Source organism: Pelodiscus sinensis, chromosome 4 (genome assembly GCF_049634645.1).
Source record: "Pelodiscus sinensis isolate JC-2024 chromosome 4, ASM4963464v1, whole genome shotgun sequence".
NCBI classification, from domain to species: Eukaryota; Metazoa; Chordata; order Testudines; family Trionychidae; genus Pelodiscus; species Pelodiscus sinensis.
Genome location: NC_134714.1, coordinates 125,304,101 through 125,328,208, shown reverse-complemented (window position 1 = coordinate 125,328,208; position 24,108 = coordinate 125,304,101). Strand labels below are relative to the sequence as shown.

At 49.3% G+C, this 24,108-nt stretch overlaps 1 protein-coding gene across 5 annotated transcripts in view; it reads right to left on the bottom strand.

Moving 5' to 3' along the window:
• Positions 1–13,954, bottom strand: part of CD5 (CD5 molecule) — a 39,394-nt gene extending 25,440 nt beyond the window's left edge. For 3 of the 5 annotated variants that reach the window (XM_075928404.1, XM_075928405.1, XM_006110281.4), the window contains exon 1: positions 6,318–6,450. In XM_075928404.1, coding sequence (XP_075784519.1) covers positions 6,318–6,369 — 52 coding nt within the window. In that variant the 5' untranslated portion in view covers positions 6,370–6,450. Of the gene's footprint in view, positions 1–333; positions 2,094–6,317; positions 6,451–13,844 lie in introns of those variants that run through there. The other 2 variants (XM_075928406.1, XM_075928407.1) reach the window with 2 other exon arrangements.
• Between the last annotated feature and the right edge of the window lie 10,154 nt (positions 13,955–24,108).

Sequence of the window (24,108 nt, the reverse complement as noted above, 5' to 3'; positions counted from 1 at the left end):
ATTAAAGGGAACATTGCTGAGCACCCATGCTCTTGCAACTGAATCCCTTTTCAGATGTGTCAAGCTGGTCAGCCAAAGATCACTTTGCAACTTTTGTCCAAGGAGTTAAATTCCTCTTTGGGAAGCTCTGAGTCACTGAGGCTTCCCCTCTCTCCAGCGTGAATTAGTTCTGGTATCTCATGCCACTATACCACAGATTTGATTGTATAATCCCTGACCTGATACTTTGCCAGTGTTGAGAAAACCAATGGACTCAACCTTTAAGAATAGGAGGCCCAGAGATGAAGACAGAGCACATTTCAACAGTGTGATGCTGTTGCAAAAAAAGCAAACCTGATTATGGGATGCATTAACAAGTGTGTTGTGAGCAAGACACGAGAAGTCATTCTTCCGCTTTACTCTGCGCTGGTTAGGCCTCAGTTGGAGTATTGTGTCCAGTTCTGGGCACCGCATTTCAAGAAAGATGTGGAGAAATTGGAGAAGGTCCAGAGGAGAGCAACAAGAATGATGAAACGTCTAGAGAACATAACCTATGAAGGAATACTGAAAGAATTAGGCTTGTTTAGTTTGGAAAGGAGAAGACTGAGAGGGGACATGAGAGCAGTTTTCAGGTATCTAAAAGGGTATCACAAGGAGGAGGGAGAAAACTTGCTCTTCCTGGCCTCTGAGAATAGAACAAGAAGCAATGGGCTTAAACTGCAGCAAGAGAGGTTTAGGTTGGACATTAGGAAAAGGTTCCTAACTGTCAGGGTAGTTAAGCACTGGAATAAATTTCCTAGGGAGGTTGTGGAATCTCCATCTCTGGAGATATTTAAGAGCAGGTTAGATAAATGTCTATCAGGGACGGTCTAGACAGTGCGGGGTCTTGCCAGGAGGGCAGGGGACTGGACTCGATGACCTCTCGAGGTCCCTTCCAGTCCTAGTATTCTATGATTCAGTGACACAGTATTACAGCCATCTGGGGGACAGTGTTCAGCTTTGGCTGCCTCATTGTAAGAAAGACAGAGCTAAGATGGGAGAAGTCCAGAGAAAGCAAAAGAGATGAACTAGTTTGTGTAGTCCTTTGGATATTCAGAATGTTCTGTAAGCTCTAAATAAATATAGCAATCCCTAGCTCATATCTAGTGCTTTTTTTATCCATGGGTCTCCAAGTGCTTCACAAAGGAGATCAGTATCACTGTCTCTAGTATACAGTTGGGGAAACTGAGGCACAGAGTGGTGACGTGCCCTTTGTCACTCAGCAGACTAGTGGGTAGAACTGAGACTAGAAACCAAGTATTTTAATTGCAGCATTATTTGATTCTGTTTATTTATTTAATCATGATCATGAATTTTAAGTTCCAGAGGGGGCCATTATAATCATCCAGTATAACCCAGGCCATGGAATTCACCCAGCGATTCCTGCATGAAGCCCATATCTTGTGGATGAGCTAGAGTGCAGCTTTAAGAAAGGCTTCCAATCTTGATTCATTATTATTAGGGTGGCTGCAATAGCACTTCCAGATCCCAAGAAAGGTTCAAGACACCATGGTACCAGGCTCAGTATAAACAACACAAACGCAGCCACTGCCCCAGAATACTCAGTCTAGGATTTAGATGCTAAGTCTTGTCTACATTAGAAAGTTGTACTGCTTTAAGAATACCAAGGTAGTTAAAAGGGGCGTAACCCCTCTAGTGTGGACATAGTTATATTGGTATCAAGGTGCTTGGGCTCAACGCCTGCTGTTGTCTGATGCCTCCTTCACTATTTCCTTCCATCTTTCCCTGTCCAGTGCGGAGTGGCTTAGTTTCTGTGAACTAGCTCTGCACCAATCTACTATATCATCTCCCCATTCTCTGCGGGGTCTGCCTCTCCTATTCGGACCATCCACTATGCTGAAAACCAGGGTCTTAACTTTTCGCTCGTCATTCATTCTGCAGATATGCCAGAATAGCTGTAACTTCTGGGCTACGTCTACACTGGCATGATTTTCCGGAAATGCTTTTAACGGAAAAGTTTTCTGTTAAAAGCATTTTCGGAAAAGTGCGTCTAAATTAGCAGGACACTTTTCCGGAAAAGCACTTTTTGCGGAAAAGCATCCGTGGCCAATCTAGATGCGCTTTTCTGCAAAAAAGCCCCGATCGCCATTTTCGCGATCGGGGCTTTTTTGCGGAAAACAGTACTGTGCTGTCTACACTGGCCCTTTTGCGCAAAAGTCTTTCAGAAAAAGACTTTTGCCCGAACGGGAGCAGCATAGTATTTCTGGAAAATCACTGACGATCTTACATGAGATCGTCAGTGCTTTTCTGGAAATTCAAGCGGCCAGTGTAGACAGCTGGCAAGTTTTTCCGGAAAAGCGGCTGATTTTCTGGAAAAACTTGCCAGTCTAGACACAGCCCATTGTATAACCTTCTGCAGTAGGTTCTCTTTTGGCAGTGTCTTCTGATATAATTCCTTGTTGGTGACCTTCTGCATCCATTCTATTCTCAGGATCTTTCTATAACAACTCCTCTCGAATGCCAATATCCTTCTCTTCGAATCTTTTGTTATCACCCATTTCTCACATCCCTACAACATGCTGCTAAATATGCACGTTTTCAAGATGCTCAGCTTCATTCCTAAGCGAATCGCTTTACTTTTCCAGATCTTATCCATCGCCTTCAAATTTGCTCTTCCTTTCGCTATTCTAGTCGCTATTTCCTTCTTACAGTCTAGATCATACCTCATGTTGCTCCCCAAATATCTGAACTTCTCTACGTTCTCTAGTTCGATCCCATCTACACTGATCTTCACCAGCGGCGGTATAAGGTAACTTGACACGGGTATGACAGTATACTAGTAGAAATCTCATCTCTCAACCAAACAGACAGACCAGTACAAAAGCTGTCTGCAAACCAGGCGTTCAGGCAGGGCAGATGTGCTTGCTATGAATGTACAACGCCTGGCACAGAGGGACCCTGACCCATGACACATGGCTGAAGTGTGAAGAGACAAGCAATGGGGAGGACAAAGAGGCCTCCAAGGGCCAGGACTCCCTTTTATTAATGCAGCTTCACAGATTTCAACTCTCCCAGCACCGGCGATCATGTTTTCTATTGTATTTTTCTGAGGGGGTGAAGCCAGTAGATTTTTCTTTCTCATCACTCAGGGCTGAGAGCAGATTTTGTGGGTTAGTAACTGTGCCTGATGGTTTTTGCCAGGCTGGCTTAGCTACATGTTGGGATTTGTGTCACTCACACACTCAGAGCCCCGCTGACCCCTTTCGGCACCTTACAAGGTTCCTTCCAGTCCTAGAGTTCTATGATTCTACAATCCCCCCTTGATGCTCATGTCTGGGCAGGCTTGACCCCAATTTCTGGCACAACCCTTCCTGAGCCATGTCACGTCTTTGAGATCTTATACTTGGAGCCTAGATGCTGTGGTGATTAGCAGACAGTTGCGTTTTATAGGAGAATGCCGCTTGCCTTCCTTACAGGCCTTGGCTGCATACTGGCTGGACTGGGAGGTTGGTTCAGTACAGCAGTTTCCCCTCCTCCCCGGCTCTTCCAGAGTCTCCCCTCTGCTTCTTCTTTGGCTGGTGCCGGGTGTGTGTGTGGGGGGCAGAGGGGCGTGTTACAGTCCTGAAATAATTATTCGGGCCAAATGCCCCCTGAATTTGATGGGCTACATCTTGATTGGTGATGAGCTAACACAGCAAAAATTTAGGGACTGATTAAAGCCCTAGAAGATTGTCCCAGAGACAGAAAAGATGGAAAGGCCTAGACGATTATGTCTTCTCTGTCACCGCTGGGCCCCCCAACCAGGGCCAGGACAGGATTAGTCCCTAAGGTGTTGTTATCAGTGAGGAGGTTTGTTATGCTTTGGTTTAGCACCAACAGTGCAGCGGGCCCTGCATGCTGCCTCCAGACTATGTGCTCCTTGCATTAGAATCTAAGGTGCCTATGACCTCAATTAGAGTGACCATGCCATTTGGACACAACCCTGGGCTGATGGGGGTAGGAGAGATACCAGTGGTACAGTGGTGAATATGGGGTACCCTGTAGTATATTGGCATGGTTACTCGAAGGGTGGTTTTCTGCAGGGATATTTGGGTCTGAGTGTTTCTTGTTTGGGTCAGGCAGGAAGGAGAAGGTGGCTTGTGATGGTCACCTATCACTTACCACAAAAGGGTCGTAATCGGACAATGCTGAGAAATTAGCTCCAGGGACTGCCCCTTGATCCCCTTTGATCATTCAGGATTAATTTAGCCAGGAGGAGCCAAGCCGCCCACTAACCCTGGAATGAACCTGGGGAACAAAAAACTTTGGCCAGGTATCCAAAGGGCTACTGGAGAACACAGGAGCCTGCGGAGGAGTTTGAGAAAATTTGACCTTCTTTGGTCACCATGGTGGGATGGCAGGATTTAGATAAGGGCTTGTCCACATGTGCGCGTTATTCTGCATTAATAAGGTCAATGTGGAATTCCTGAATAGCTCCTTTTAAGCCCTGAAAGGGGCACCCATGAAGGCTGCATGTTGATTTAAAATCCCGTTGTCTCTCTTTGCCCCGGCTGCTAAATAAAAAGGCTGTTGTTGGTGGCTGTGCCATGTCCCTCAAACCCAGTGGGGCCTGCAGGATGGTAAGCGGTTTCTATAAGCAGGACAACCTTCCAGGCTTCTGGTCTAAGAGTGGAAGAATTTCAAGATCCCACCCTGAGACAAAGGCAAGAGGCCCCAAACCTGCTGTGTAGGTGCACACACAGAGAGAGACCAGCCAAGGAGACAAAGGGCGACCCGCCCGCCCTGGAACACGTGCATCGGTATGTTCTCAAGAGAGCTGGGCGGGAAATGGTTTTCTTGTCCTGCAACAGGGTTTGAGATTTTAAAAAAAGCACCTGTGATACATTGGGCTGGAGCTGAGACCTTAACAACAACAACAACAAAAGCAGAGCGGGAAAGAGACCTCAGGATAAACCAGTGGTTGGGGTATTCACCCGGGGTATGTGAGGCGCTGGTTTAAATTCCTGCTCTGCCCAAATCAGATGCGGGAGTCAAAACCGGTTGTTTTCCATTGCAGGGAGGTGCCCAAACTGGAACAGGAAGACTGTTGCATTGACTGTGCCCCAGCGAGGCTTTGTCTTTCGCTTTGACTAGAAATCCCATCCTGGACCTAGCAACTACGCCAAAGGACATTTCGTTTCCCTTGTAAAAACTCAGTTTTGATCACTCGCGGCATTTTCCAGTGAAAAGCCGCTTCGCTGAAAATCTCCTGACCCACTTGCGCTTGGCCCTTCCAGTTTGAAATGACTCAAGAGAAACTGGCGCTGCTTTCCCTTATCTCGAGTCCTCGCTCGCACCCTCTTTCCCAGGCTCACAAAATGACCACTTCACATGTTGTTATGATGCTTATTTGTTTTGCAGACATGGCTACAGGATCCAGTCAGTGACCAGGGCCTGTTGTATTCAGTGCTGAACAAATGGAGCGTTCCTGCCCCGGAGAGCTCCCCATCTAGCATTGCAACATGATGCAATTGGCAGATAAATAGACAAACGGGAGGGACAGAGAACCAGATATCAGCTCAAGGTGGATCCCTGGCACATCTGCTTTTTGACCGGCTCTTCGGGCGGTGTAAATTTGCATGCTCCATTGCAGTACATGGACACCAATACCCCTTTACATTGGTTGAGGCTCAATCTCATACTTCTACATGGTTTAGAGCCCTGCTCTATTTCAAAAGGTTCATTGCTAAAGAGCAGGTTGATTTCTGCTCATTTTATTGGCTGATGTTTTGACCATCTGTGTTTGTTTTTAAGTCCTTTACTCAGCATCTGCTTATGGGTAAATTACCAAAAACGCTTTGGCGCCATATAAATACAGCGTATTGTTATGTTAAACCGCCACGCACAATGCCCATCCGAGGCAGCAAATCCAAAGAATTATTTGGGGAATTCCTCATCTGGTGTAAATCAACCCCAGGAGAGTGAGATGGTTTGACCCCAGCTGGGAATCTAGCCCATCCATGTGAGTGGAGCAAAGCCGATTTGCACAGGTTGGGGATTTGGCCCTTTGACACCAATGGGGAGATGCCAGTTTACCTGCCCATTGTTTTAAATTCCTGGAAACCAAAGGTAGGATGGGGCAAAATCTACCACCCCACCAAGGGGATCTCTGCACCAGTTCAGTAGGGCATGATCTAGCCTGCCCTGGTTCCTCCTGGCCGCACACCCGCAACAACGGTATGAATGCCTCATGCCCCGACTGCTGAAAGAAGGGCACGCACAGACACACTGGGACTCTGCTGCAGAGCAGGGCAGCTGCGTCAAATCCCTGAATGGAAGAGGCCTGTTTGAGTACTCACCCCATATCCCCACCAAGACCAACAGGATGAGTGCTGTCTGCTGGACTCCCATCGGGCCAGGTCTCTCCCTCCTCCACCCTGTCTGAAGCCGCGAGCTCAGGGCTGAGCGAGCGGCTGTTTGCGCCACAGCCGGCTGCGCTACCTGGCACGGGGAGGGGGGTGGCTGGGAGGAAGAGGCTGCTTTTCCTCCCTCTGTGGTTCTGTGCGTCATAGCTTGCTCAGTTGAAGCCCAGCCTGCCGGTTTCCTTGACAGAGCCTGTTGAGCACAAGAGAGGCTGAGAGGCCTCGCAGTGAGGGTCAGGCTCATGCCTCCTTACAGCCAGCATCCCCAAGGCCTGAGCGCATGAATTCCTAGAGCTGGGAGAGAGGAAGAGCACTGTGTATGTCACTAGTGTAGACAGGGTGTCTGTGAGGCCACACTCCCCTCTGAGCATCAGTGGGAGGCTGGCCTCTGAGGAAGGGGGGTCAAAGCATGGTACAGCCCTGGGATGAATAAAGCCAGAAGTCCCTTCCCACTCTAAGAGATCGGGACTCCCTCCCAGGTCAGGGACTGGTGTCTACCAGTCATGATCAGTATAGGAGTCCTGAGTCACTATCGAGCCTGAATCCTTCTCAGAACTGAGGGGCAGCGGTGGGATCCTGCCAAGCATGGAATGCTGAAGGTGACCCTGATATGGGGTAAGGAAGGGACTGTGGGTGCCAGGGGAGACTAAAGATGTAAAGTGCCAGATGCCTAATTGGTGTCAATCAACCATAGCTCCATTGGCATCAAAGAACCAGATCCCCAGCCAGGGAAAGCCATGGTCACTTTCCTGGAGTCAGTGGGACAGCTCCTCACCTGGTGTAAAGCAGGTTTGCATTATCAGAGTCAAAGGGGCCAGCTCATGTCACCCGACTGGAGTCATGGGTCCAGATCTTCAAATGGTGTAAAATGGCATCACCCCGGCTAAGGATCTGGCCCTTGTTGTCAGTGGAAGAGCCATTGTTGAGGAGATACTGATGTGGTTGCTACGTAATGCCCGGCCCCGACAGAAATAACCTGAGCCATTTCAATAATAACCTCCCCTGCTCCCTGAGCTGCTGGGTTTTTTCTCCCTGCTATATTTACTCTCTTATCGCCGCCTGTGGTTGCCGTTTGAGGTGAGAAAGTTTCTACTCAGCGGCAGGAAATTTGCAGCCAAATGCACTGTGCAGCAAAAGCCCCAGAGCGAGGAGAGAACGGCTCAGCACCGGGGCGGCTCGCTGTTATCTGCACAACGGAGACGCTCAGCAGGGACAGGATCCTGCAGGCGCACGCATGAAACCCAGCCCCCTTCTCTGCACAGGGCCGCTGCAGCAACCGACACACGGCGGCCCTTTGGCTTTCCCTTGCTCCCCATGCGCTGCCAAAGGTCCCCGGGGCAGTGCTCACCCACGGCGCGTCGGCTGGCCCCACGGACTGGCTTTCAAACGGCCGCTCCAGAGACATGGGCACACCAGACTGCCTGCCCTTCGTTAAACAGCCTGGCAAGTCGGGCCGTTGCTGCAGCCATCCGAGACAGCCGTGGAATCGGGATCACGTGCCCATGAGTTCTGCTATCTGGGACTACGTGCTGGGCCAGGTTCTCAGCTGGTGTAAATCAGCATTGACACCCATGATGCAACGTTGATTTACCCCAGCTCTGGATCTGGCCCAGGGACTTACAAGAACTGGAGGTCTGGCCCACTGATATCAGTGGGGCTGATTTATCCCAGCTGCAGATCTGGCCCATTGATTTCAGTGAAGCAGTGTTAGTTTACCCCCAGCTGGGGATACGGCCCATTGATGCCATGAGGTTTACACTAGCTGGCACCCACTCAGCTGAGGTCCCCCGGACCTGAGACAGGAGCTCCATCTCCAGAGTCTGCTCAGCCTTCGGCTTCTCCGAGAAGACCACCAGTGACTAGTCCAATTAGAGCCCAGTCAAAGCATGCAGGGCCAGTGGGAGTCTGGCCGTTGTCTCTGGCCCTTCCTGCCCCACAGACCTGCACTGAGGCGCCTGGTTAATTTTGCACATTTACAAATCTTGGCCTCCCTTTCCCACGGCGATCCCAGGGCCAGCTGCTCTGAGTCGAGCTGTGACATCGGCAGTTAGATCCAGCCATCCTCCCCGGGACACCCACAGATCTCCCCCGCGCTCCCGGAAAGGCGCAGACTGCCATTGACCGTGAGGGGAGGGAGGAGGGTGATCGATCACCCCCTAATCAATTCTCTGGATTTCAGCCCAAGCACATGAATAAAGGAAGTCGTTTCTCATTGGCCGGCTGGCTCTTCCACTGCAGGGAGAATTTCCCATCCACTCCTGGGTGCTAAGGACCCTGGGGGCGTGTTCCTCGGTCTCTCATGGCACCCATGGGGCCTGGCCTGGGCAGTGCTCCCTGCCTGGAGAGAGCAGAATCTGACCCCAGCAGCCTCTGTTTTAATTGTCACGTTTCCTGTCTCCCTTTGCCTTCATACCTCGCCCCCTGCTTCTCTCTGCCCTGGGCCTGCTTCCATGGGAGTCAGCAGGAGCTTGGCCACTGGCTTCAACCTCCCCTCCTCACAGGGGTCTAGGCGTGGTGAGCAGGGCTGAAATCAATGCCGTTACCCCAGGGAAGGGACAGGCCTAGTGGGCCCAGTTCTGGCCTCCTGTGCACCGATAGGGCCCGATTCTGCTTGCACAGCAGCTTTTCACACATGCAGGGGGACTGGATTTTCACGGGTACGTCTAGAATTAAGAATCAAGCCTATGGACCCAGATCTTTAGCTGGTATAAATGGGCATAACCCCTTCCCCCCACCCCCACCTTCAAAGGAGCAACACTGATTTACACCAGCTGCTGCTCTGGCCCCGGGGAGGGGCATGGGTGTACCCGCATCTCCCCGCCCCCTGACATCCTGGTGCGATGTGTCCTGTGTACCCTGCGCTCACCTCATGCTCCATCCCTTGCAGGCATTTCCTGCAGTCACAACTATTGACAGGCTAAAGATTTTCCATGACACAAGAGGAAGTTTGCTTGCACAGGCCGGGGCTGTGGTACATGCCTGTCAGCCGGCAAGGTCACAAGCTGGGGGAGGGGGGAACGGGGAGGCGGGGGGGGGGGGAAACGGAGAGCGCTCGGTATGGAGTGGCAGGAGGCACAGCCCCGCTCAGTGCTTTGGGCTCCTGAGGGCCGAGTAGCTGGGAAGTGGCAGCTTGGCGAGGTTCCAACGAGGTAAATAACATTTTGCGCTTATGCCTCTCTGCTCCTTTCGCTTCTCCCTGCCCCTCTCCCAGATCCCCTCAGACAAGCAGAGTCCCATTGCCCGGGCAACACCCTCCTGAGAGCATCTGGCTTGGCAGGGAGGAAGGCCCAGCAACATTATGACCCCCGGAAGGGCAGGGACGTGCTGGCCTGCTGCGTGACCCCGGCTCTCTCGTGTAGGCTTCAGAGGCGCCGTGGGGGAACCCCCTCCTGGCTCGATTCTCGGGCCACGTACAAAGAGGGCTGAGATACCATTGGCAAGGGGCTGCCCCTGTCTAGCACCCTCGTCCCAGGTAGAACGGCTGCAGAGCATCTCGGTTGCTAGCGGCAGCTGACGCTTCATGCCTGCAGGCCAGTTCTAGTCCCTGCACCTCACGTGCCCTCCAGCGTGGGGGCGGTGGCTGAGGTACCACTGTGCTGTGGCTACTCCCAGCTTCAATAAGGGCTGTTGGGGCAGGGGGCAGCTGAGCAGACATGAGAGTGGCATTGGGCACACAGGGCACAGGGCCTACAAAAGGCTGAAGTATAGAACCCGAGGGGTAATTTCACGTGGGGGCCGATCACCGAGAAGGGCCTGTTGCCTTTGTGTCTAGCCCTAGGTGGAACGTAACTGAGTGCGGGTGGGCATGGAAGCTTTGAGTTTAGTTTGGGGCGTTAAAGTGTGTCACCACGATGTGGGAGGGAAGCAATTTCCTTTGGTTCACGGACCTTCAGCCTCCCGTTTCAATGCGCAACCCGCAGAGTGGCACAGTTACACAGAGGGGCGGGGTTCTTGGGTGCTCACTAGTAGGAGATCGAGTCTGAAAGCACCAGCTACTAGTCCGGCCCTACGGTACAGGCTCTGTTCCTGGAGCTAGGGGGCGTAGGGCTGGATTTCCAAAGCGACGAAGACCCCTAAAGACGCAGCTGGACCCCCAGCAGGATTGTGAAAAGCCCCAGGGCAGAGCAGATGCTGAAGCCCCAATGGAACCCATAGTAGGGTTCACCAGTTGTGCACGTTACACCCAACTCCCCAGGGCCCCACCTGGCCTTGGCCCAAGGGCAGCTGGAACAAAGATTCTGGCCCTTATTCAAGGCTGCAGACGCCCGAGGCGGAAGAGCGAAGGTTATTGGTGCAGCCTGATTGTTCACTTACTGCAGCCTGGGACGGACGAGGCGCGGTTGACAAGCAACGAGATAAAAAGCACGAGCTTCCCTCCTCAGGGCACTGCAGATGGGGCCATTGCACCGAGCAAATCTACAGCCTCACGCGATGGCAGCCCTGTGCCCAGCCCCTCTCCCCTTTTCCAAACTTTAGCAGCTGCAGCGCGCCCTCTCCCCCACAAAACCTCCGGGGCGCAATCCCCCTCCCTTTGTGACCCTCCATCAGCCTGTCCGTCCTGCCTCCACTAGGCTGGCTCTGCACGGGCGTGTGCGACTTGGGCCCTCCCACGCTGCCCACGCTGAGTGACAAAGCCTGTGCCAAATACGCTGCGTGGGCGCCGCGTGGCGAGAGGCGGCCGTCAGGAGGAGTGAGCCCAGGCAGACAGATCTACCCCTGGACAAATCAGGTCGGGCTGTGCTCCCCTTCACACGTCTATTTAAGGACCTAAATAAGTGGTCACGTGGTCAGAGGCTCTGTGGCTCCACACACCCCCTCTCCCCCAGCGCCGGAGTAGGAGCCACGTGCATGAGACAGACCCCTGCATGCCACGTCTCCCCTCAGATCTGGCTGAGAACACGTGTGAGGGCACTGAGCTTCCGCGCCAAGGAAACAGACAAACATGCACATGAAAGCAGGGCGGGGGCGGCTCGGCCTTGCTCCCCCCTGCAAGTGGCTTTCCCTGGGGGGTTTCCTCTCTCCTCAGCCCAGCCAAGCGTACCACCAGGGGGCTGACTGCAAGGCGGCTCAGGGCCAGAGGGGATGAATCGGAGCGGGATAGGACCCAATCCAGCCCTTCGGCTAACTTCCCGACAGTCAGCGGAGCTACCCAGGGAGGGCTTTGTCTCAGGGAGTCTAATGACATAATTAGTGACTATTATGACTGTGGTACCAAAAAGCCCCATGAGAAATCAGGGGCCTGCTGTGCCGGGCACTGCGCCTGTATACGTACGAGACGGGCTCTGCCCCACAGAGCCGATACTCAATGGACAAGACAACGGGTGCGTTGTCCCCCTATGGGAAATGGAGGCCCGGAGAGACGCGGTGATTTCCCAGTGGCCACGTGGGCAGTGCCAGGAATTGAACCGCCACGTCTGAAGGGAAGTTGTGTGTGTTGCCTGCTCGTGGACCTTCTAGCCTGACTTGAGACTTTCTTCGACCTTGTTCCAGCACCCAGCCCAGCGTCTCCATTTCAACTTGGGCTGAAATGGGACGCGCCTGCTCTCGCTGCACTGTGTACGCAGGGTAAATTCAGATGAATTTCGCTGGCATCAGTGGGGTTAGTCCTGGCTTACCCCAGGGCCACCAAGCAGGGGACCCACTTTCTCCCACGCTGCAGCTGTTTCCCAGGGCAGGGGCCTGTGTTTGAAGTTAAGGGAAAGTCTCAAAGCACATCTAACTCAGTTAAGTGTATGTCTACCCTGCAAAGTGTACAGCGGCACAGCTCCACTTGGAAACACATGCTACAGTGATGGAAGTGGAGCAGAAGTTAGGCTGCAGTGTCTACAGGGGGACTTAGGTCAGCTTTACCTTGCTGGGAGGAGACCCTTGGGGGCAAGGAGAGGCTCCTTGGAAGCCTCTGTAATGGGCTGTGGAGACCCTTCTCCTCTCTGGCCCCTTAAAGCTGGCCCTCTAGAACAGGGCTGAAACCAGGGTTCCCTCTAATTTTTTCCACCCCGAGTGGAATGAATTTTCTTATGTGCACCATGTGCAGGTGCCGTGTGACATGGAGGTGATGTGTGTCACACAGTCATATTGGTGCACGTAACATGTGTGTGGCCGGGGGTAGGGCCAAGGGGCTCTGACTATGAGAGTGGGGGGCGCAGGTCTGGAACAGAGGTTGGGGTGCATGGGCTCTGGCTGACGGTACAGGCTCTGGCTTGGGGCTGGGGATGAAGGGTTTGGGGTGCTGGGGGGCTCCAGGTTTGGGGAGGGCTGCGTGTTGGTGTGCAAGAGGTGTCACAGGCTCTGGGCTGGGGGTTTTGGTGCGGGAAGGATATAGGCTTTTGGCTGGGGGTGTGGGTTTTGGGGTGAGACTAAGGATGAGGGCGCTAGTGTGCAGCAGGGTGCTTAGGGCTGGGCAGGGTTCAAGGTGGGGCAGGGGGATGAGGATCAGGCTTACCTGGGTGGCACCTCCCTGTTGAGGCTGGCAAGTAGGGGGCCTCTTTCCTCTGGTTGCAGCAGCTTGGTGCTGGGGCCAGCGGAGAAGGGTACCTTCTCACCTCCCCCCACTCTGGCCAGCCCTGGAAGCTTCAGGGCTGGAGGAGAAATATCTCTCCCTGCTGCAGCTCTGAGCCCCTGCACAGCTTAGGGGGAACTTAGTCTGAGTCCCACGCCCTATTCCCCAGGTGATCTGGGGCAATTATTTCATCGCCCTGCCTGTCTGCGTCCCATCTTCTATACAATCATTTCTGGTAATGCCCCCGGCGTTCTGGCCGTGCATATGATACAGGCCCAGCCCTTAAGAGTTTTCACGTCCAATAGCCAGCAATAGATGAGAGGGAGAGGAAGGGGAGACAGTGTACAAGCCAAGTGATCAGGGGCTTGTGAAATCGAGCTGTCTGTGTTTGTACCTCTGCCCAGGCATCCCCATCGGGTCCGGCAGACATTACAACCCACCCCCTTTCTTCCATCCTTCCTAAGAGATCTCCCGCCAGCATGGAAGAATGCTAGAAAAATGACCCAGCCCCATGGGCCAAACTCAGATCTGGTGGAAGCACCTTCAGTGAGCTGCATGTAAACGGGCTGCAGAATTTGCCTCTGGGGGGCCAATGTAAATCTGCGAGCTAGTGTAAATCTGTGTCATTCTATGGACTTTGGTCCATTCGGATCAACTGGGGAATCTGCCCCATGGCTCCCAGTGGAGCTCTGCCGAATGGACACCAGCTGCGGACCTGGCCCATCGACCCCACAGAGCAATGGCCAATATAAACCAGTTGGGGTCCATCCCTGGAAAATGAGTGCCGGCGTTCCTGATCTTTCCATAGTGGGATGCGGCGTTAGCTCCTTAGAGGGGAGGCAGAGGCTGCTTTCTGCCCTGGCGTTCTCCCTGCTTTGCTCCTTTCTCAAGCTGCTCTGTTGCTGAATTGCCTTTTATTAAGAAATAGAGGGGAAAAAGCCATAATTAGGGTCAAACCCTCTGACCTGTGCAATGCGTGGGCCACCTTGGCCTGCCTGCTCTGTCATTCTGGTCTGTATCCTATGCCCCCTTTTCTAATGAAAGCCGCAGCCATCTCCCAAATGGATCTCTCACTCCTACTTCCTCCGCTGGGTCTAAATTTAGCAGCTGCTGCAGCAGCTCTAATGAAATCCAGGGGGGTTGCTGGGGTGACGGCTGCTCATAAATCATCTTTGCCACAAATCAAATCAGCAAAACTCCAGGAGAGTGAAACCTAGAGCTCCATTCTACAACCCGAAGCCCCACAGATATCAGCGGGAAAGACTGAAGGGTGGGGACCCGTTACTCAGCTCTTTTGAAGTTGGGATCTGGCAGTTTCTACGCCCCCTCAGCTCCAAACTGGGCCCTTAGACCTGTGTCTGGCTGCAAGGAGCCCGGGGAACAGTTACAACACGGGCTGGTCCCTTAGGACACACAGAGCGTTATTAATTGCCACTGGATCCCATGACACGGTGGAAATGACCTTGTTAGGCCTGGCTTTAGCCTAAGCAAATGGGGTGGCAGTGAAAGTTCTAGCTCTGGGGAATATTAATGGGTTAATTATTCCATGTGCATTATTCCCGGAGAATCAGGGCCACAGGAAACGTGAAGAGCTGCTGGGAAAAGCGGACACAACGGAGATGCTTTATTAATTGGGTCTGCTGGCTTGGTTTTCATGTGATCGGTAGAGCTGGATTCATGGGGCAGATCCCCAACAGAGGTAAATCAACAAGCCCAGCCTGTCCTGCTAAAAGTGAAATGAGAGAAGAGCTCCAGGGCGTAGAGACGATTGTACGGAAGTTAGGGCCCAAGCCTGAGAAAGTTGGGGTTTCGTTGGCTTAAAAGTCAATGCGGCAACCAACGTATGTCAGGATCAGGCCCGGAGAGCATTCAACAATGAGGTGTTGTTAGCGCCCGGTGCAGGCAGCACGGTGGTGCTGAAGCTGTTCCCCCAATGGCTGAAGGGAGCACGTCACGCCACGGACCCCAAAGGACTTTGCAGCAGCATCATGCATCAGGGATGCTGCTGTTTTTGCAAGCCTGGGGTGGGGGGGTGGGAGTGCGGGTATCGATTCTTTGTAGCAGCAACTGCTCTGCCGCAGGAAGTGGCTCATGACAAACCCAATCTGCAAGAGGTTTGTAGCGATGCAAAGCCTGCAGAATTGGGGAGAGGTTTCCCCCCGCCCACGCTTGCTCCCCCTTCCCCTCGTGCTTGCTTCAAGCACGGCCGAGTGACGGAGCCACAGAGACGGGGAATTGATCCTCTTGCACATTTTGGCTGCCCCTTGGAGTCAATGGGTTTGTTCCCACTTGGCCAGTGCTTTGGCGGGTCTAGGATGAAAGGACGCTGAAAGGGAAAGTATTGGCTGGAGCGAGAAAACAAATAGATCCTCAGATGTATTCACAGCAAGGCCGGTTCAACCCTAGGCTACGCCAGGGAACGCTACCTAAATCAGTGGGGTTACACCCACTTATGCCAGCCAGGGTTCTGGCCCACTGACTCCAATGGGCTTATGACAATTTGCACCAGCTGAAGATCTGCCCCTAAATCTACCAGGGCTTTGTAAGGAGTCTGTTTCCAAGAACGCTGCTGTATCCAAGTGCTCCTCAGAGCTTGAGCCGCACAACAAAACAGATGTGCACCCAATCAAGACCGTACTCATTTTTCTCTTGCCTACTTTGGTGTAAAATGGTAGCAACGGAGGTAAAGCCGGAGGAATTTGCAGCACCAAGAAGCTGGTGCCAGTGAGTGATGGTCCAGGGCCTGGTTGTGATCTCTGTCCTCGCACGTTTACACTGGGGTCAGAGCATGTAATCCGGTGTGAAACTGGAACCAGACTCACAAGGTATCTAGCTGCCCGTGGGATGCTCGGCTAGCAGCCCTTACTCATGGGAGCAGTCCCAGTAAGTTGGACTCTGCTCACACTTATAGCAGGGCAGCTCAGGAGGGCCTCATTCTGAGCTCAGCTGGTGTCAAGCCAGATTGGCACGATGGGGATCAACTCTTCAGCTGGTGTAAATTGGCAGCACCCCCATTTAAGTCAACAGAGCTACAGTGGCATACACCAGCGGGGGATCCGGCTCATTGATGCCAGCAATCTCTAGCTTAATACCAGCGTCACTGAGCTCTCGTGTTTGCACGATGGGGTTGCATGGGTGTAAAACTTGTGTGAATGGAGGCAAGTCGAGCCCTTTGACTTCAACTGTACTGAGTCCTGAAAAAGGCTTTGATTCTTGTTTTGACAGATTAACCCTCCTCGCCCTCATCGATTTTCAGGTGGGCTAGTCTGAGCAGCTAACAGGCAACACTAATTCACCAATGCTGCTTTGTGAATTTTTACTGGGTTTAGTAAAAGCTTAGTCATGAGCCTGGGAGCTTAGTGTCATAATTTTGCTGGAGGCTGAAAACATGGGCACAACCGAAACACTGGGTTTTCGGCTCATTCTAAAAATCTGTATGCTGCTTGGTCCTGCGGAGGGGTTACCTGCCCACCTCACCTTGAGCTGTCTCTCACAAGCTGCGTTAACTCCCTGAGCTGAACAATCCTTGTATTTAGCTGTGACACGCTGACTGCCTCTCTCAGCTCTGCAGAAGAGCTCAGCATCACCTCAAAAGTGTGTCTTTTTCCCCAGGAAAAGACATGAGTTTACCCACCGGGTCTCTTGCTAGGTTTACATCATTTGATCATCTTAAGCCAGTGGTTTTCAAAGTACAGGTCGCGACCCAGAAGGTCAGGCACTGGGTCACATTGCAGGAGGGTGACCGCGCTGTGCCCCAGACGAGGCCAGCGACAAGTCCAGTTCCTGGTTAGGGAGTTCTGGGGATCCAAACGCTGCCCCTGTTGGCTAGTTCCTGGCCAATATGAGCTGGTCTTGGGCATGGGAGGGGCGTGGGCAGTGCCTGCTGGTGAGAACAGCACACAGAGCTGTTTGCAAATCTCTGCCTAGAAGCTGAACTGTCTGCTGGCTGTTTCTGGGGCACATCATGGTCTGTGGTGCAAAGACAAGCAGGAAACCTGCCTTCGCACCCCTGCCGCACTGCTGATGGGGAACTGCTGGAAGTAAGCCTGCGCCTCCAAACCTCTGCGTCAGCTCTCTCCCTCATTCCTGGCCCCACCCCACAGCCCGCATCTACTCAAAAGATACGATTATGTTGGGTCGTGGGCATCAATGTTCTTCAACTGGGGCGCGAGAAAAAAGTTTGCAAAACCACTGTCTTAGGGTGTGTCTATCCTGGCGCTTTCGTCGCTAGAAGTTTTGTCACTCAGGGATGTGAAAAAACACTCCCTTGAACGACAAAGGTAGCGATGACAGTACTTTGCTGGTGGGAGACGTGGTGCCCTCGATGAGGCTACAGCCCTTCGTTAGAGGTGGTTTTAGTTTGTCCCCTGAAGAGCTCTGGCCTGGAGATAAAGAGCAGACACGCCCGGCCTCTTACAACAGCGTGGCTACAACAGTGTGGCTGCAACAGCACAGCTGCACCATTCAGACACAGCCGTACTCTGGTTGAGCTGTTCCCATCAGAATTTTGCACTGAGTTGGGTACCAGCCCTTCAAAGTCAGTGGGAGTTTTGCCTGAGTGAAGACAGCACAAGTACATCTTCTTTCAGATTCCTTTGCTTATTTATGCATTAAGGCTATATTGGCCCAGATGAGAGCCGGGTGAATAATGAATAACACATTCCTCAAGGATTGTTGCCTATTTTCCTGTTCACAATTTTTCTACAGACAGATGGTGAAATTCCCAGAGGTGTTTGATAGCTGGAATCTCCTTCCCGGGTGTCTTCAGCAAACAAGTCTCAGCCTGTAGATTGCAGATGAAATGCACATTGCAAAGATTCACGAGGAGTACTGTTTGCCCCTCTAAAATATAGGCATCACCCATGTGAGAGAAAATTAACCCTTTAGCATAAGGTTTATACATAAGTGTCCTACTTCAACCCTGCATAAAGGTGAATTTTACAAATTCTGTGCTTACCTGACCAAAATGTTTCATCTGCATTTCCTCCCCCCCATCTGAAACTACGGTCATGTTGAAATTAACATCTTCCGTGGGAAGATGTCAGTTCTGATGTGATTTTTTAAAAAATATTTTCTGATAGAGAAAATCAGAATGAAAGAATTCATTTTGATTCATCATTTCAAGATGAAATTACATTTTCATTTTGATATGTTGATTCAAACTTGAAAATATCATTTTGAAATGTTAATTTGACCCCAAATTAGCTGCAGTTCAATATGTAGTTTTGCTTTAGTTTTTGTAAACAATTTTTGTTGAGAGGGTTATTTTCAATTCTGGGGTTTTTCAGAGTTATTTTCTCCTCTTTGCTCCTTCTTTTTATTACAGCCCCCACTGTAAAAAGAGGTAAAGCGTAAGCATGTATGTGAACAAGAGGAAAAGTTATTTTTCACACTTTCTCTTTTTTATTATCTTCTACCTGGAAAAAATGGGAACACATTATGAAAATAGTTTTCCCCTACTTTTCACGCTGTTACTATTTTACATTTTCCCAATCAGATAAAAGGGTGAAAAAACAAAAAAGGAAAAGAAAGGGGGAAATATACCCCAAATTTGAAATGGAAATCAAACTCTATTTCCATAAACAGCAGTTAAAGTCAAAATGAAATGGAAATTTTTCATTTTGAGTCTAAATGTAAATTCCCATGCACTATCCAAAATGTTTTCATTTGAAATAAATGTAAATGGTGACTTGTCCTGAGGAATTTACCATCAGGAAATTGTTCAGATTTCTAGTTACATAATTAATCATGTTTATCCTTATTGGTTAGTTCAGGGTACACTATTAATGACAAAATCCGAATTGCATATTGCAGTAATTCACAATTTGCATTGTTACTGGATACTTATATATATTTGGAGTGGATACTTGAGAATTGAAATGAAATGTTTCTTTTGGAACTATTTGAGCTAGCAAAGCTCCAACATTTTAATGTTGGATCATATCTCAGTCAGGGGACTTTCATAAATAGTTGATAAAGGATTAAATAATGAATAGATCCTATAAGCACATTACAGATATGAGTAGCATGTGTTAGAGATGGTCATAAGTACATCAGTCACTTTTTATATTAAGAATATAAGCAACCTAGTGAGGTAGAGTGAGCAAATGTTTGTATTAAAAGGTCAAATCGAAATGTCCTTTCAAAGTCATTAATAATTTTTTATGCTAGTCACATGTAGCGTGCCTAGACCAAAAGAACTGCTTGCTTTTTTTCTTGTGTTCCTGTCTGCGTCAGTGACTGCTGAATTATTGGTTTGCCTTAACATCTAGCAATGTTGGAAACACACATTTTCTGTATGTGTACCCTCTAGCTATGGCACAGCCTTTTAATGGACTGTCTGAAAGCTGATCTGTTACAGTTTTCAAGCCAACACTAAAAAGGTTCATATTCTGTCAGGCAGAGCACATAGTTTAAGACCAAAATTCAGCTTGAGTTCAAAACAGAGTGTTTTGCAAACCTCTGTATTAATAGCACTGTTCTCACGAGAAAAAAAGCACCCCAGACAAATCACTTCAGTGAAAACAGGATATTTTTGCCTAAATTTTCCCCAGCTATGTTGGCCACTAACCCAAAAAATGTGGTGCTAACTATGCCAAATGCATGGTGAAATTGATGTAAAATTGACCTCTTTTCATTATACAAAAGAGTGAAAAGCAAAAATTAAACCAACAGACTAAAAGGTGAATAATGAAATGAATATTTTCAATTTCTGTAGCTGGAATAATATAAGGTCCTAGTTAGGAAATGGGCCAGATTTTCAGATGATGTAACAGTCCAGTTCCATTGATTTCTATAAAGCTTTACCAGTTTACACCTTCTTGGGCTCTGGAATCATTTAAACAGCTAATTCTGTAAGTGTCTGAGAGGAGCAATCTTTTTTCCATCCATGTGAGGAATAAATGTTATGTGCACCAAGCATACGCAAATGGGCACCACGAGGGGAAACACAAAACTAGCTATGGGCATTCGGCTAATCAGCTGGGTGGCACTGGAATCTCTCCCGAGCAGTGGCACAAGTGCACAGCTCACAGGGAACACTGGAAGGGACCGCTGAAACCTGGAATATCTGGAGTTCAGGGCTCAGCCCCACAAACTACTGGAAGTTAGGCGCTTAAATGCTTTTGTGGCCCTGGACCCAGGTGAACAAAATTCACTTTTGATATGAATTTCAGCATCGGTGCGGTAATACAACATTAGGCTAAGGGTTTTACCTTATATGGGCTTGAATGTTACAGTGTCATGTTCAATTAGGTTTGAAATGCAGATGAGCTTAGCGGTTTATTTCCTCAGGTGAGTGGTGTATTTATGCATTATTGAGCCTGATTCTATTTTATACTGAAGATACTTTATACTGCTCTTGCCACATAAAGAGGCCTTAAACTGAGGGAAGAGCAACTACAGTGTAAATAGGAATGAGGCCCATTCGTTGTCATCGCTCCATTTCTTTCGGTAAAATAGCTTTTTTGGCCTTGATGTCTCTCTTTCAGAACCTGACATTGACATGGGTTCGAAGAGCCACGCAGACTGAAGGAGCTGGTGAGCCGATTCCAGTCACCTCAGAATTTGGATTTCCTCAACAAAGGGTAGACTGAGACCAGATCCTCACCTGGTGCAAACTGATGTCGCTCTGGTAAAGTCAATGGTGGTATCTGGGTTTACCCCAGCTGGATATCTGGCCCAGTATTTAGGTTTGATGATGTTTTTTCAGTGCTTCTCTGAAATGGGGACTTAACAGATGCTAGCGCTAACAGATGCCCGTGCAGTTTTTATGCTTGCAAGGATTTGATTTTTATTGGTAAATGTCAGTAGACATTGATTTCACTTTGCGCACAACCCCCTCTCTCCCCGATAAAAAAATATTTTCATTGATAATAACTGAAACGGGCACAGGCAAAGTAAGAAAATGCTTCTTAGTTTCAGAGTGGAAACCATGTTAGTCTGTTTCAACAAAAACAATGAGGAATCCTGTGGCACCTTAAAAATTAACAAATTTATTTGGGCATAACTTTCATGGGCTAGAGCCCACTTCGTCAGATGCATGAACTGCTGCTTGAAAACTTAGTAGAAGCATATTTCGTTTATAACTTTTGACAAAGAGTCAAGGTGGAGCAGGTACTATTTTTATTGGACCAACGTCTGTTGGTGCAAGAGACAAATATTTGCACTGAAAAAAGAAAATAATTTTTCAATTCACTTCATATAAGTATTGTAGTGCAATCTCTATTGTGCAACTTAGAAATGCAGAATTAGTTTTGTTATATAACTGCACTCAAAACCAAAATAATGTAAAATTTAGCAGCTTCAAGACTGCTCAGTCCTACTTCCTGTTCAGCCAATTGCTAAGACAGACAAGTTTGTGTACATTTATGGGAGATAATGCTTATTTACAATGTCACCTGAAAGTGAGAACAGGCATTTGCCTGAGATTGTTGTAATATAAATTCAGCACTTTACACTTACATTCTGTGTTGTAATTGAAATCAAGATATTTGAAAACGTAGAAAAGCATCCAAAATATGTATTATACATTTAACTAGGTGAGCTGTTATAGTTCAATACTGAAAGTAATTGTGACCTTTTTAATCTAGTTAATTTGTTTTGCATGAATTGCTTAACTGTAAATACCTTTAGCTTTTTGAATCTCAACATCTACTGTCATTAATTATTGCATAATCCCCCCATAATTTCCTGCAAGAGTGAACATTTAAATAGATAAGTTAGAGAAAAGGTATCAGTGAACAATGTTAAAGAAATGGAATGCATCCTACTTTTTCATCCCCTACACCCCTTCTTTCTTTCTTTCTTTCTTTCTTTCTTTCTTTCTTTCTTTCTTTCTTTCTTTCTTTCTTTCTTTCTTTCTTTCTTTCTTTCTTTCTTTCTTTCTTTCTTTCTTTCTTTCTTTCTTCACTACAAGCTGCTTCAGCTTTGTTGCTATTTTGGTGCTTCCTCTAGCTTTGCGGTGTAGGGCAAAACCTCTTTTGTTCTGGGGCTGCCAGACCCTCTCCGATTTGGTAAACAGCTGAAGGATGTGGCAAAGAGTGAATTTTCCACTGAGGCTGGTTTGAACTAGTCCCATCAAGGTAGGTCTCCCTCTCCCACCCCAATGCCCCCCCCAAACCTGGGTCTGCAGAGCAACCCCAGTGAGCATCAGGACTTCAAAACAGCTTGATGGGGAGCAGGGTCTAAGCAGGAGGAAACGAACCCCTCTCCCTGCACACACAACAGGGGATGGTATCACAGGGGAGGGAAATGGAAACCCACAGATGGAGCTGATAAAAGAGCGGAGGGCATGGAGAGGGGAGATGTGTATCAGAGCTTAGGTTTCCAATGGAAACAGTTCCCCTGACCTACTGTGTTGGGATGTGCCCTGCCGGGTGGTGTCGTATCGTGTACTCAGATGTCACGGGGGTGGGGCTGGTGGAAAATCCTGGACAGCGAGCAAACAGGCCATTGATTCTAATGCAGTGCATGATGCTTGGCTATATTGCACGTGGCTACCATGTATTGCATTAGCATGCACCGCCTTGAGGTAAATACAGCAGTGCATGGAGCATTGTGTGCCACCCGCCCTAGTTAAGGTGGCACAACAGTTTCCATTCTAACCCCTCATCAATCCTGTACAGTAGATGTCATCTCTCACTGGTGTCAAGTGATCTTAGCGTATATGCTTATAAAGGGAGCAGCAAGTGATATCCATTCCCCTTAACAGAAGAGAAGCAGAGAAAGGTATAACATGATCCAATGTCTTCCAGCTGAACCTAGACAAATTCAGATGGTGATAAAGGATTGAACATTCAAGTGGGTGCAATTAGCCACTGGAACAATTCACCAAGGGTCATGGTCGCTTCTCCATCACTGACAATTTTTAAATCAAAATGGGATGTGTGTTTAAAAGATCTGCTCTAGGGGTTATTTTGAGGAAGGTGTGTGTTATTCAGGAGGTCAGACTAAGTATTCACAACCGGCCTTAGAAGCTATGTAACTCCACAGTTGCACGGTGTCAACCTGTAGGGAACCTTTTGGCAGGAGAAGCACAAGTTGCAGGAGGGAAGAATTTGGAAGAGACACCAGGAAGTTGCTCTACCCGCACATGGCTGGAAGGCTAGCTGCAGTCGCCACATTTCTGGAAGTAGTTCTCTTAATAAAGAATCTCTTTAGTTTAGAGACAATGAGTTCTCTCCTGCTATCGTGCAGTGCACAGGACATGAAACACCCAGGACTGCTTCACTCAGGATAACACAGAACTGGGTTGGTGATCCTTGTCCATTTTTCATCATACGGCCTAGGTTAGGAGTTCTCGAGGTTAGGAGTTCTCGAGATTAGGATCACCCCACACAATCTGAGAAAAAGAGGTATGTCTACACTACTCTCCTAGTTCGAACTAGGAGGGTAATGTAGGCATACCGCACTTGCAAATGAAGCCTGGGATTTGAATTTCCCGGGCTTCATTTGCATAAGCGGGGAGCCGCCATTTTTAAAACCCCGCTGGTTCGAACCCCGTGCAGCGTGGAACGAGGTGTACCGGTAGTTTGGAATAGGAATCCTAGTCCAAACTACCTAGTTCGAGCCCCGTGTAGCCGCGCTGCACGGGGTTCGAACCAGCGGGGTTTTAAAAATGGCGGCTCCCCGCTTATGCAAATGAAGCCCGGGAAATTCAAATCCCGGGCTTCATTTGCAAGTGCGGTATGCCTACATTACCCCGCTAGTTCGAACTAGCGGGGTAGTGTAGACATACCCATGTCTATTATCCTGGAAATACAGACCATGTTCTAATGTGGGAGATGCACTGAGGGGCAGAATTAAGGTTACATTCTCAACCTTAATGTTGGCATCTCTTTGCCATGTAACCGTAGCCATCTGGAAATGCAGTTTTCTGCACTAGATCCTGTATTACAGGACAGTGTCTTGTAGTTCAGTGCATTTGATGGTGTGTATGGGAAAACCTGCCCTGGATTAGAATATTAGAAGGTAGTACAATAGAACACATTACTGTGCAATGTATCCTGGGCCTAGCACTACCACAGTGCTTTTCATTGTAGCCCATTATGATGCAGTGCACTGGCTGATGTTAAAGTGTATTGTGACAGGCTGCAGTGCACTGCATTCTGCTTTCTTCCCCAGTTAATAAAAGCAGCAAAAGAATGAGATCCAACTGCTACTTCTCGGCAAGGATGGCTTTTAAATTGCATAGCTATAAGCAGAAGACTCAGGCATATTTCTCACAGC